This window comes from Cebidichthys violaceus, unplaced genomic scaffold (genome assembly GCF_023349555.1).
Source record: "Cebidichthys violaceus isolate CVI_PGR_0920_01 unplaced genomic scaffold, fCebVio1.0.p SCAF_10, whole genome shotgun sequence".
Taxonomy (NCBI): domain Eukaryota; kingdom Metazoa; phylum Chordata; class Actinopteri; order Perciformes; family Stichaeidae; genus Cebidichthys; species Cebidichthys violaceus.
The window spans coordinates 1,700,392-1,714,184 of record NW_027176263.1 but is presented as its reverse complement, the minus strand read 5'-3'; the positions used below and the strand labels follow the sequence as shown (position 1 = coordinate 1,714,184).

Genomic DNA, 13,793 nt, shown 5'->3' with positions numbered 1-13,793 from the left:
TTACATTATTTTAAACAAATCACAACAAGCACACTCTTCAGTTTCCTGCACTGGATTTAGTTTCATACAGTTTTGCTGTCTACTTTGTCTACTTTTGCTGAAGAGACATCAGTTTCATCATGTGCGATTTAAAATTTGTGGCCGTGTACCAGTTGCATGAGATTGAATTGGCCATTATGTCTCTCACATTACCGTGGAAGCGTCATGCCAGACTTTCCGTGACAAAGTCTCAAGTCACCCTGTAAGCTTGCCAGATTAATCCCTAATGCTCCTCACAGTCAGCGATCTTTGAAAAGGACAGAGACATGCAACCTCTGCAGGAGGTGGACAGGACGAGCCTCAGTATTATTACTGCTTATCTTTACGGATGCATTACAGATAAAGGCATACGTGTGTGTGCTTGTGTGTCTGACTGTGTTTTTCTAATGTGTGTTTTCAACTACATTTGAGTTTCTTCTTTCACTCAACCTGTAATAGAACTTTTCATAGTAATGTTTTTTTTGTCATTAACAAGACAATGTTAACCAATTAACAGGACAATGTTAACCAATTAAATAAAGCTGCTTGTCAGTGTGTCCCAAGTCAAATCATGGACACTTAAATCTAATCTGTCTGTCTTTTTTCTATTCTTTCCCCAGTTGAGTGTGATTTCATGTTCCTCCATGCCTTTGTTGGCATCTAATGGAAGAAAAAGCATCCGCCAAGTCTACCATGGTATCTAGACTGCCTAAGTTCGGTGGACGCTCCTCAGCTGGTGGTGCTAGCCCTTTGTCCAATGGTTCCACACAGCCAACCACCCCTACCCAGGATGGTAAGACCACTCCCCCAGCAACACGCCCAAATGGTGTAATCCGTGCCTCTCCTTTTTCACTGAAATGGAAGAGAGATGAAGGGACGACCCCCCCGAGCCCCACCACCCCAGCCAGCCCTGGAGATGGAGTTGAAGACAAGGCTCAGACACAGCTTCCCTCATTGGCAAAGGAGGTAAAGAACGGCTCTCCGGGGACACCCAAGATGCGGAGGTCAGGTGCTTTGATGTTGGCCGTCTCCAGTCCCAAAGCCATCCCGAAGCAATCCTTGAAGATGAGTCCCAAAGTAGGGACCAAGCTAGGCCAAAGCCCACTGAACGGAGGTCCTAAAATGGGCCATAATGTCTCCAGCGTTCCTGCTCGAGCAGGGTCGGAGTCCCGCCTTGTGCGACCGAGGTTTGACTCCAGCTCTCCCAGAAGTAGCTCTCAAGACAGCCTGTCCCAGTCCAGTGACAGCCTGAAGACGTTGGTCCAGGACAACATGGTGCGGTCGAACAGCTTCACTCACTTTAAGCAGATTCCCTCTCCCAGCAGCCAGCCCATGACACGGTCCTTCTCCTTTAACCGGGCTGTGGAGCTAGCCAAGCCTCTGGCAAACACTCAGCTCCGGCCTCCTCGGAGTAGTTACCTCAAACCCCCTCAGCTGAGCAATGGTAGGGTGAATTTAGGACTCGGAGGCCTGCATGGCAGCCTTGGAGGTTCAGGAGGTCTTGGTGGAGGACTTCAGTACAGTAGACCTCCTTCAGCTGCCTCCTCTCTGCCCACCCTCTCGATCCCCCCAGCACCCAACACACCCAGCGCTTTGAGGAAGCCACTGCTTCCCAGTTGTGTCCTGACCAAATCACTGGGCGGCAGTGGGGGGGCTTTGGGTTTCAGGCTGGCTCGATCTGGGCAGGCGAAGCAGCAGAATAATCTTTTTCCAGGAAGGGTCAAGGGGGAAATCAGACCTTCAGCTGCCCCTGAATGTGCAGGGCTATTAGGGATAGCGATAGACATTGAGCGGACTGGTGAGGCTGACAAAGCAGACTCCCAGAGTGACAGTGATGGAAGCTCTGGGACAGGAAAAGGAGGAGGAAGTGGTGGGCTTAGGAAGAGCTCTGGCCAGACAGCAGGCGAGACTCTGGAGGACATGTCCTTATCTTCTGCCTCATCTCTAGACCGAGGCGACACTAGTGAAGAGTTTCTCGATGACTTTGACTGTGTGGGCGATGTGTTCAGTGATGTGGACCTGCCTGACAACAGAAAAACTGGAAGCACTACTCAAACCCGCTTACAGAGCTTTCTCATTGAGACCCTTGACTGGGACTCTATGGATATGGCAGGTAAAAATTTGAAAGGAAATTCAAGTCAAAATTTGTGTTTTGTTTGTGTCAGTTGTTCAGGACAGCATTTGTATATCTTCTGCAGGGCATAAAGAAGAAAGCCCTATGCAGGACTCCCAGGGACCACTGGTGTTGTCCTCAGAGCAGAGTGATGTCCTTAAGGCTTCGTCTGTGGAGCTGTCTCCCTCCAACAGCTCTGGTGGAACCTACATGTGGGATGAAGATGGTCTTGAGCCCATCGGGGGGCCTGGGACACATCCTTGTGACAGCTATGATGATTCAGAACTCAACAGCATGGTGAGTCCTAGATTCCAACTTTCATTAAATTGTGACATAAATGTGTACAAAAAAAGGATAACCTTTGTTAATTTGGCCGTCCTAATATCCGGTCTTTCTTGAAACTATTTCGCCACTGGGTCCACTTCTTGCCACTGCCTTGACTAATTGACGTGAGGTGTTGAAATGAACTATATCTCAATTGTTAATATTAAAAAGAAAGTAAGCGCTCTTGTTGTAACGTCTGCCAACAAGCTCCCCGTGCTCTCCACTCTGGTAGATAGCTCTGTAGCATATTTCACCAAGGAAGAGGGATGGAGAGCATCCAAAACCGTTCAGCGATGATAAGGTTACAAAAGCTAAAAACTTTTCCTTTCTGGTGTCAACCAAAAGTCACTCTCTCTCCTTCAACTTATGACATCACATCACCTTAATCCTGGCTTCTCTCCATTGGCTCCCTGTTCTTTTTAGGATTGATATTAAGATACCACTGATCACTTTTAAAGCACTTCTGGGTCTGGCCCCTAAGCTACATAGCAAGAAATGTTGACCTGATACGAGCCAGCTCGCAAACCTCAGATCCTTCTGGCTTTTCCAAAGTTGAGGCTTAAAACTAAAGGGCTATGCTTTTGCCATCAGGGTCTATTTGCTCTGGAACGACCAGCCTGGGGAGATAAGGCTTGCAGAATCAGTAATCTCTTCTAAATCACTTAAAACCCATTTTTATAGACTTGCTTTATGGGATGTTGTCTTTTTATCGTCCGTTTATCGTCTTTTTTTGCGCTTTCCACTTTATTTGTATCTATTTGATTGATATTTTTTATTGTCTGTACCTATTGTAGTGTTTTATCTTTTACCTTAGTGTTCTCATACTCTTGTTTGGCCTCGCTGTTTGGCTTTCTGTTGTTGCATTGCCTTGTATCCTGCTTTGCTTTGCCAAAGCACTTTGTAAGCTCTGTTTTTTAAGGTGCTGTATAAATAAAGTTCTTATTATTTTTGATGGACACTGCATACAAGAGTTCAAGCGTACAATGTGCGTATTTTTGGCTTCAGGAGCCAAACCTAGATTACCCTCAATCACACTGCATACTGATGAATATGTTTTACTCAAAATTAATTCCATGGGTTTTATAAAGCGTCTCTTTGCATGCCTTGCTGTATCACTATTATCCTATTACATATGAATTTTAGGTATTTTTATCCGTAAATAAAATAGATATGCAGTATTATGCAATTGTAACATCCTTCTCTTTGCTCTGTGATGGAAAAAAAAGTTCAACTTTTTTAAAGTTGGTCCATCAAAGTGTTTGACGTGCTGTGGACAGTAATGCAGGTCTTCATTGTTATGTCATTAAGCTCATTTAGTAGAAGGTTGACTTTGTTCAGCTAATATACTTAGGGGCCATTATCAGGCGCACATGTATACTGTCCTTGTAGACCTGGTTACAGCTACAGGCCTTTTAGCATTTTAGCACAAATAATTCCTCCGTCCTTCTATAATTAGGGATTAAACTGGCAGAACAAAGACTGAAAAGGAAAGCAAAACTGTCTAGAGGTTTCTGCCGACTCTTGCTGCCGTTTTCATGCCAAGGCCTCTTTCTCCCTGAGAGGACCGCTGACCTGGCCCCCAACTGCATGTTAATAGCATCGCTGGCCTTCCCTTTGGCTCTCTGTATTCCTGTACCATGGCACCTCATCTCAGGAATGCATAAAGAGCTTGAAATGAGCAGGATTATAAATTATATAATAAGCTTTATGTATTTACTACTTTTTACCATGTGATGTTGACACAAGCTCCGAGTCACTGAAACTGTAACATGTTTATCTCACAATAATGGATTCTCAACCAAAGCAATACGAAATGGTGTGTGTGTGTGTGTGTGTGTGTGTGTGTGTGGCAGATTAGTTGAACTGCCATCATGGGGTAGACTTGTTTGATGTTTTGAAAAGGCAAAGTGTGATAGACATTCCGTAATAGCAGACTGGAGACAATAGCTCAGACCATAGCTTGTGTATTTCACCATCATGTGCTCCACCTAAATCTTCATACTTTACTGTACATTGACACAATATTCTAGATAATATCATGTCATTTTCTTATTGAAATAATTGTGCAAAGAGAGGATTGGAGAGATGTAAAGCCAAATCCAATGCTGTTTCATTCTCCCAGAATGAAACAGCCACAGGGCTACTAGTGTGTTTGACCAGAGGATGTGTGTCTCCTGCGAGTGTAACTGGAGACTGTTGTTGCATCAGTAGCATCACGCCCTGCGGCCAATGCGACGACATCCAACAATTCTGTGGAGAAACAAATGACTGCAGTTTTGCAGCTTATCTGAAACCTTTCTAAACAAAACGTGAAAGTACCTTTATTAGCTTTACTGAACACATGCAGCATGAAAAGTAACAAGTAAAAGTCTTTAATTGTTGCGCTGATCTCTGGTCTGAGAAGAAGGGAATAGTATTAGTCCTTGCTTTAAGGGAGGGAAAGGTCTGATGAGTGAGTGGGAGCTGAAGAGGAAAAGAGTAGAACCTGACAGAGAAAGGGAGAGAATTACTGTAGTGACTGATTGTTGATCAGCTCTAAAGGGAGTGGGCCTTTGATATATTTCACTGAGGTATTTGATTAAAGTAAATGAGCCCACTTACTGTAATTAAATGCACTAAGCGCTCTCTGTCCCACCCCTTTTACTCCTATTTTTTTTTCATCCGTTTGTGTGTCTAACTGTTACTCAGTCCTACCTTGTTCACTGAGTAAATATTCCTGAGTAATGAGCAGAAGAAAAGCATGAATATAGTCAAAAAGCAGTGTCCAAAATGATTTGTAATTTTTTTGGGGGGGGTTATCCTGCGTTATCTATGGGCATCAAACAATGTATCAATGCGTTTCTTTTGTAGAATTTGAATAAAATGTATATAGTTTGCCAGGAAAAGCTACTCCTGCTCTGAATTCGATGCTGCAGAACAATAAATGCAGGGTAATTGGGCCCAATTCTAATCTTGCAAAAAGGCAAAGTCAATCATGGCTCCAAGCAAAAAGAACAATAAACCCTCTTAAAGTCTGGAACTGCTGTTTATAGCATTTGTGTAAGCAAACCCCTCCCTGTGTTTGTTTGTTGGTTGGTATGAGAGAATGAATGAGATATTCAGCTGCCAGCAGTTTTAGTGCTGTGCTGCAGTGGCGTGCTCGGTCCACTTGGAGGCGCTGTGCATCCTTAAGACGACCCGACGTGTGTGTGTGTGTGTGTGTGTGTGTGTGTGTGTGTGTGTGTGTGTGTGTGTGTGTGTGTGTGCCTGCTCGTGTTCCTGGTTTGTGTGTCCCAGTATTTTTCTGGCTATATATGGCTCTATCTGCATTCGTATGCCTCCGTGCAGAATCAAGGAGTGGGCTACCTGAGCTGATAATAACATTCCCATGATGCACCGTGCAGCTCGGTACAGTACCGGCTTTAAAAAAGAACTGGCATTGTGAAACAGAGGGCCACTTCTCAGTCACTGTTGATGTTTCCCAGGCTTCAGTGCAATTTATAACGCGGTGCAACAGCATCAGAAGACCTGGGCACAATTTATATTTAAATGGTTGAAGTATTTTGAAGTATTCACACAATCATAGATGCATAGGGTATGGGGAGGAATAGGTGCTTTCTGGTATTTACATAGGGGTGGACACAATAATGGCAACACCTGTGCAGTGAACTGCAGTCCAGTACAATACCTGTGCAATACATAAAACCTCTGTGAAGCCTGTGATATTCCATTTCTTTTGAAACTGTGTCTGAAGGTTGTTGTGCTATTGGACTGCTTTATACAGCTAAGCCTTTGTCTCCCCTCTGTATTTGCCTTTGTAAGTTTAATACAACATAACTACAATCAACGCATCTCTACCAGATTTCCATCAACCACACTAACACATTAACAGTCTGCAAATTGCTTTACATTACCGTCACCCGGTTTCATCTTCACATGACCTCAAACTGTATGGTCACACAGAAACAGATAAGTAACTTTGAGGATTTGTCAAACTTTTACTGTAAAGTTTCTGTAATTAGAAGTAATACATTTCCCTTTGAGATACAGCCCAGTATCCCTCCACGCAGCATGAAACCTTGCATGGAAAATGCCTGAATGTTTCCCTTTTGCCTTTTTATAACTCTGTCAGTTTGTATCCCTTCTGCTCTTGGATAGCCTAATCCTCTAGTTCTCCCTTCACTTCCTCAAAGCCACAGAGTTACCGCTGCTTCTTATCCCTGATATATTTATTTTGCCTCTAATTTCAGTCTTTTTGCCAGGTTGAGACAGGTCAATTCATTAGTGTTTAAATTAGTGAGGTGCTTAAGCCTTTTGTCTGCAGAGTGCTTAGCCATGTATGGAACATGCTGCCAGTGAACCGGCTATGCTGTTGCATTAATGAGGCTTAATAGCTCACCTGCTTTTGTTTGTCTTGATTTTAAATTGACAGCAGCAGCCCTTTCCAGATAAACAGTGTTGTTTGTGAACCTGTTTAGAAGCATTCATTGCTTTCAATAGAGACCATCACACACAACTTGTGACAACTGCTGTCTGAGTCATTCCCAAAATTACAGCCTATACTTCCTATCATTATCCATTATGATTCCCTGTATTTTCCGACCACAGTCGTGACTATTATTTTCCTACAGATCATTACCATGCTGCGTTTTTAAAACAACTTTGTCTCTCAACTGGCCCCCACATGTATGTATGTATGTGTGTATGTATGTATGTATGTATATATATATATATATATATATATATATATATATATATATATATATATATATTAAATTGGCTTCTTATTGGTCCCCCGTGAGAGATAAGGGCAATAATTTGCATAAAAGCAGAACCACTTTTCACGGACAAGATTTGGTTGATTAAGTGTATTCAGATTATTGACTATATTTTACTTGCAGCTACGTGACACAGTGAATCTGTCTAATGTTTTACAGCATTTGTTTGTTGCTTAAATGTTATGAACGAGAACACTTCATCTCTGAGCGTGATCTCAAACTAAAGTTTCATTTTAGACGTGAATATTCTTTAACTTGTAGTCCATCATACACAGGACTACAATTACCTTAAAGCTTAGCCACACAAGTTCAACTAATTGACACAAGTTGTCTGCATTAAGGCTAATCAAGTGATGTTCCTCGGACCTTTTTGTACTGCTAAATTAACTTGCTACCTATTGTTGCCTTGAAGAAGGTCTCTGACCGAAAGCTCACTTTCTTAAAAGATTTTTGCACATATTTGAGAGTGCGGATGCCTCTATTTTGGGACTTGATCTACAAATAAATCCTTTTCTAGGATGTCGATTGAGTTCCTGGAATCTGCTCTTAAATAATTTTAACAAAACACATTGAAAATGCATCCATCATTATGGTCAAATTGAGCAGAGCACTAATTGTATATAATATAAAGCAATAAAGAGCTAAATGAAACTACTTATATTGTTAATAACAGTAACTACATCTTGACAACAAACCCTATTCAAACTGTGATCATCTCATAAAACAGTGCGATGTGTAAACAGCACAGACACCTGAGGTTTCTGCTTGTTTGGGATTGAGTGCAATAGGATGTGTTGACAGTCTGTTTTATGTCGAAGGTGTATTTATACACTATAGCACAGTACGCACATTGTTATTTCATCAACAACACGCACATCTTGAGCACCAAACAAAATGTGAAAAAGATCAAACTGGAAGAACATACTGATTTGAGGATTAGCTAACTCTCTTTAGCTCCGTTCTGCAGCTGCCATCACTCATCAAGCAATTTCACTCGAGTGTGCCTCCTCCGCACCGCTGCTGTTTCGCCCTCTGAAAGTTTGCCTGTGCATCGCATAACACATCGGAAAAACAGTGTTAATAGAAAGGATATGGCCATTTGTAGCAACATGTTTCTAGTAGGGGTGTAACTGTAGAGAGGAGCCACGGTGTGATGCGAGTCTGATACAGTGGGACAAATAACCAAATGCAGAAGGATCTGTTTCTTTTCATTTTATTTGACCAGACAGTAGTGCAAGTGTCAAAGTCATATTCCTCTTGCTGGGGACTGACGTAGCATTTTGCCCACTGGCAGCGTTGGTATACAATTTTCATGATAGAAATAAGAAACATTTCAAACACTTCAGTATTCCTCTGCACAAACACTCTCCCTAAAGGCAAAAGGTCACAACAGGCTGTAAAACTGAAAAGCATCTCTTATGATATGGAATTGAAAATACTAAATACAGGTTGCCTCTTGGAAGGCTTTTATTTACTGTGAAACGGTATCACTATCGTTATTCTAGACGAGGTTGAAAGGGAAGAGAATGATACAAGAATCAATACAAAAATAGATATTTTTTTATATTTATAATAAGATTTCCTGGTATTCTGTATTTTTCTTTGTGAACCCATAATTTGGATTCATTCTTTGGATATTCAGACTCCCACCACTCATTCATTTCTCAAGCACCCAATTATCGCTGGAAGACCAATAAGACTTTTACAGTGGGTGTACTGGATTATCCTACATTTCTCACATCTCACAAAGGATTCCTTCAGTCGTACCACAGAACAATCCGATCGTTCACAACATTCAGTACCGCAGACGGTAAGAAATCGGTCTTCGTTCAACAGCTGCAAATGAGTCGGGTAAATGGATTACAATGACATCTGGAAATGATCGGGGTAGAGGACATATCCTCCATCAAAACCACCAGCGAGTCCCAAGTCATAGAGTATAAGAAATGATTCTGTGAAGTAGACGCTCTAATGCCACACAGGAGACGTATACACACACACACACACGCATACACACACACATAACCACACACACAACAGCAGCTGAGCATATCAGCCCTAAACACAGTCCGCTTCTACGTAAAGACACTGCATAAGCAATCACCTAGTATTTCTGTATTTTTCAGGACATTATTTTGCAATCTATTTGAACTTCGGAAAACTAATGATCCTGGAAAAAAATGTTGATTTCTAGCCCTCGTCTCTGACAGAGTAGCTCAACTGAGATTTCATTACAGACTAATAGAAAGGTACTGGGCTAAAAAGAGCGGGGTTTTTTTCACTTCCTGTGAGACAAAAGAGAAGACAAATCAGAGGTATCTGTGAAGAGTCTAAACACTTCTCCTTAGCGCTTATTGATTTTTAAGTTTGTTTTGTTTAAAAAGTAGTTTGAACAGAAAATTAGCCGCCTCCTTTTGGCTGATTGTGTACCCTGATGCTAATTTATATTCAGCCCACGAAGGCCAAACATCTACCAGAGATCCCGAAACGATACACTCAAAGAAAGCGACGGGTAGAATCAAGGTAGCTAGTAATGAGCTTTTAATTTGCTCCACAAATCTGCTGTGCAGACAACTCGGGTCATTAGAGGGCAAACTGTCAAAGAGAAGTTCAGCCTCAGAACTTTCCCAGCGAGTTTGAAGGTTTTAATCTGTGTTTGATCCAGCTGTGTTTGTTGGAAGATTCATCTGATGCAGTGGGATCAGCGCGTGTGCCATGAAACCGAGTATGTTGGAAGACCTTCCCTTGGCTGTTACGATTCTGAATGCTGCTCACGCTGCAGGGTTTTTGGACAAGCCGTCCAAGACGGATCTAAAAATATGCATGTCATGTGTCAAATTCATATACTCCTACAAGTTGATTCATTATTCCTGTTAGTGCGAGCAAGCTCAACATCTACAACTTAATTGGTTCAAAGCTGCTGTTGAGATGCATTTTGATAACAGCGCATAACAGATATTGTCTTTGCAGTCGAATCCAAGGGTCCACAGCTTGAATTCATTATTAAACATCGTTTTTACACTCTCCATGGAAGAGGGAAGAGTGCAGGGTCATTGTAGCAGGAAGTGATTGAACATCTTGCTTAGCAACACATCGTCAGAATGAAATATTGTGAATGCACAGGACACACTGGATATTGCTACTGAGCATTTGCTGTTCTGTAATTTTAGTAATCAACTTTTCCGTAGTGGGGTTTGCTCTCAAACCTCTGGAGCTGCACTCTGTCAATGACAACAAAGACAGTCAATGAAAGGCACGACGGAGACGGAGTGTAAGTTGTAAATGATGCTGGAGTGTTGAAGCGTCCTCAAGCAAGTAGGCATTGCATCACAATTTACTCGTGTGTGTGTACAGTATGTGAGCAGAATGTAAGATGAAAAATAGGAACCAAATCTTAAATGTAACTGGCAATACAATACTATCAAAACACATTTCGCACCATAATGATGTCGTCATAATACAGGCGATTTTGCGATATGTTGCGAGCAAAATTTGTCTTTTGCGAAAATAGGGATTCATCACACTACATTTATTTACTGTCTTTTTTTTTTAAGTTTGCACAATTGTATAGACAACTGTGGTGAAAGTATGTGTAATAATACACAAGATGTCCACAATGGATGCGTTTTGCTGTCATCTGATGGAAATAATAGTCTTTTAGAGGCTTTTTTCAGTTTGAGTGTTTTTCCACTTGCACAAGTGTATGATTTTGCACTGAGCTGTGATTTTTGTCAAACCATGTAGACACTGAGGATGGACTCTTGCTGCTGTTGTGCCGCTGGTGTGTACTGTACAGAGGGTCTTTATAAACAGGTGAACTGTCAGACAACTGAAAAGATCCAGAGATGAAATGGTTGGAGCAGAGAAAGAGTATACTTATAGGTCTCTACTGAATCACAGGATCGCAATTTTGCAGTCAATATGTCGCCGACATTTACTGTGCGAGTGGCTGTTTCTGAAAAAGAGAGAATATAAGGTGAGAGAGCAGAGAGCAACAGGGTGGAGGAGAAAAGAGAGACGGTAAGGAAGTGAGAGAGAATACAACAGACGAGTCGGGTTGATTTTTCAAACAACAAAGACGCCGCCCACATCTTGGTTGACAGTATTTGGATGGCTCCAGAAGTGTTTGTTGTTTATTCTTTTCCCTTCATTATTCCTTTTCATTACGCCTGAAACACTGAGTACCAGTCAGTTATCATGCAACACATGAGATTTCCTATAATGAGTAATTTTATGCTTGTGTCTTTTTAGTCAAAGCCCTGTCAATTTAGTTTCATGAAGCACAAAATTGCCTTGAAAAATAAAGCTTTGAACTATTGATTCAGTCCTTTGCTTTTGGGTATGCTTTGAATTATTCGGTAGACGGCAGCGCTGCAGTTAGACTAACTGCATATTCTGAGGCTGCAATGAGATGTTTTTGTTGGCTTTTCAAAGTGTTCTGTATTATCATTCACAATTGAGTGATATTTTCCAGAAGTCTGTCCTGTTATTGGCTGATGTATGGGATAATCTGAGCTTTTGGAGAGACAGAATCATGTGAAACGGGATCAGAGAAAAATGTAATTTACAGCCCTTCATAAATTGTTATTGTTAATGACAAAATTGACAAATTACAGGGAATGAAAATGCATATTAATGCAATTTAAAAACACCATGCATAATAAACGCAAAAGTTCATCATGGCTTTCTTTTTATGAAATAATGAGATTACGTTACTTTGTGTCGGCGTTCCTGCTCTTGTGTCCAAACACTGTTCATTTGCATAGCCACCTAATTCTCACAGTTATGAATGAAAAGAGTGCTGCATATCACAGCAGCAATTAAACCTCTGTGTGCTTAAATTTAGTAACGATGGAAAGCTCAGAAGGTTCCTGGTTTATGTCAAAACCAGATTTATGCGAACATCCATTTCTGGCTAATTGTATGATTTTGGAATAAGGTTTATGTGGATACACACAATTTCAAAATAGTGTATGACTCAAAAATGTGCTCGCAAAGCTTTACTATTCGCAGGAAAAGGCTTTATTTATTTTTTTCACGCATTTGTGCATTATGTGTTTTTTTTTTTTGTTTTGTTTCTGAACCATGAGTCTGGCCCTTGGGGTCTAGATATTTATATCCCAGCAGTTAGTTTTACAGCACAAAAACCCTTTTTTGCCCAGAGGCAAAAATTATATAATGACTCTAATGCACCCATAATGTGCCAATAATGCACCCATAATGTTATCTAATGCCTTACATTGAAGTGATTGTTACATGATCATTTTGTGGTTCTCAGGATATCCTGAACAACCTGGAACCTCCAGGAAGTGGAGACTTGGACGATGATGACCTCATGCTTGATGTGGACCTCCCAGAGGATGGCTTGCATGGTCAGTGCACACACACACACACACACACACACACACACACACACACACACACACACACACACACACACACACACACACACACACACACACACACACACACACACACACACACACACACACACACATATTGCACATCTCCTACACAGGATTTAGATCCGTGAGGTTATTCTATGGCCAATACCAATGCTTCAGTCTCATTGGCAGGATGTTTTCCTCTATTTTCTTATAAGTGGAAACCTCTAGCAGAACTGTTCCGATCATAGTTGTAAATTAATGCATTACCAAGGTCTTAGCATTCTATTTCCAGCAATATCCTTTTATGGCACATAATGGCTGGAATAAATTGAATCCCGCATTGCCGGGGGTGAATAGTTACCTCTGCTACATCCATTTAAAAATCTTTTATTGGACACCTTGCTGTCTATTGTGTGCCGTTACTCTTTTAAAATTTGGTTGCTGAAGAGTTATTTAATTACAGCTCCACCACTGCCACACAACTGGCCTTTAATGAAAGATAGGCAGCTGACTTGGAGCAGTGTTCAGTCAGCTGTCTGGCTGTGTTCATATGAACAGATGCACACACACTTGGGTATGGTACCAGCCCCTTCACGGTACATATATAGGCTTAGTGGGAGCATACTTCACATTTGATTGCCTTGACAACGGCAGTATGGTGTTTACATGATTGGTTTAATAGCTCTCTATTCCACATAACACCACCCCCTCCCATCTTGATACCATATTATCTATCTCAGCCTTGGAGTTTTCTATTTTGTAAATATAATCAATTATCTCAATAGCAGAGTAAAATAGCGTCTTTGTAGGTGTTAAAGGTACTCAAGTCAGATTATTAACACATAATAATAGTGTTTACAGCGTTATGTATTCATTGGATAGTGTGTGTGTGTGTGTGTGTGTGTGTGTGTGTGTCACAAACATGAGAGTAAGAAGGGAGAGGAAAATGAATGTAATTTGTCATGAGCCATAATGAATTATAGGAAGTGAAGTTTTTCTTGTCAGTCTTGAAGCCAGCATTATATTGGATAATACGTTTAATGCACACGTTGAATTACTGACTAATGCAAAGGGTATTTACTATTTATTTATATATGGATGGGCACAATCACATGCACACATGCACATACACCCACACAGAGGCCGGTTTATTAGGTACACTTTGAAATGCAGTCCACTGCAACAGCTCTGCAG

The 13,793-nt window shown here is 41.3% G+C and overlaps 1 protein-coding gene across 2 annotated transcripts in view; it reads left to right on the top strand.

Moving 5' to 3' along the window:
- Window positions 1–13,793, top strand: part of ccser2a (coiled-coil serine-rich protein 2a) — a 48,556-nt gene that overhangs the window by 10,571 nt on the left and 24,192 nt on the right. For both annotated transcript variants that reach the window (XM_068719917.1, XM_068719918.1), the window contains exons 2-4: window positions 639–2,131; window positions 2,217–2,428; window positions 12,491–12,584. In XM_068719917.1, coding sequence (XP_068576018.1) covers window positions 682–2,131; window positions 2,217–2,428; window positions 12,491–12,584 — 1,756 coding nt within the window. In that variant the 5' untranslated portion in view covers window positions 639–681. The remainder of the gene's footprint in view (window positions 1–638; window positions 2,132–2,216; window positions 2,429–12,490; window positions 12,585–13,793) is intronic.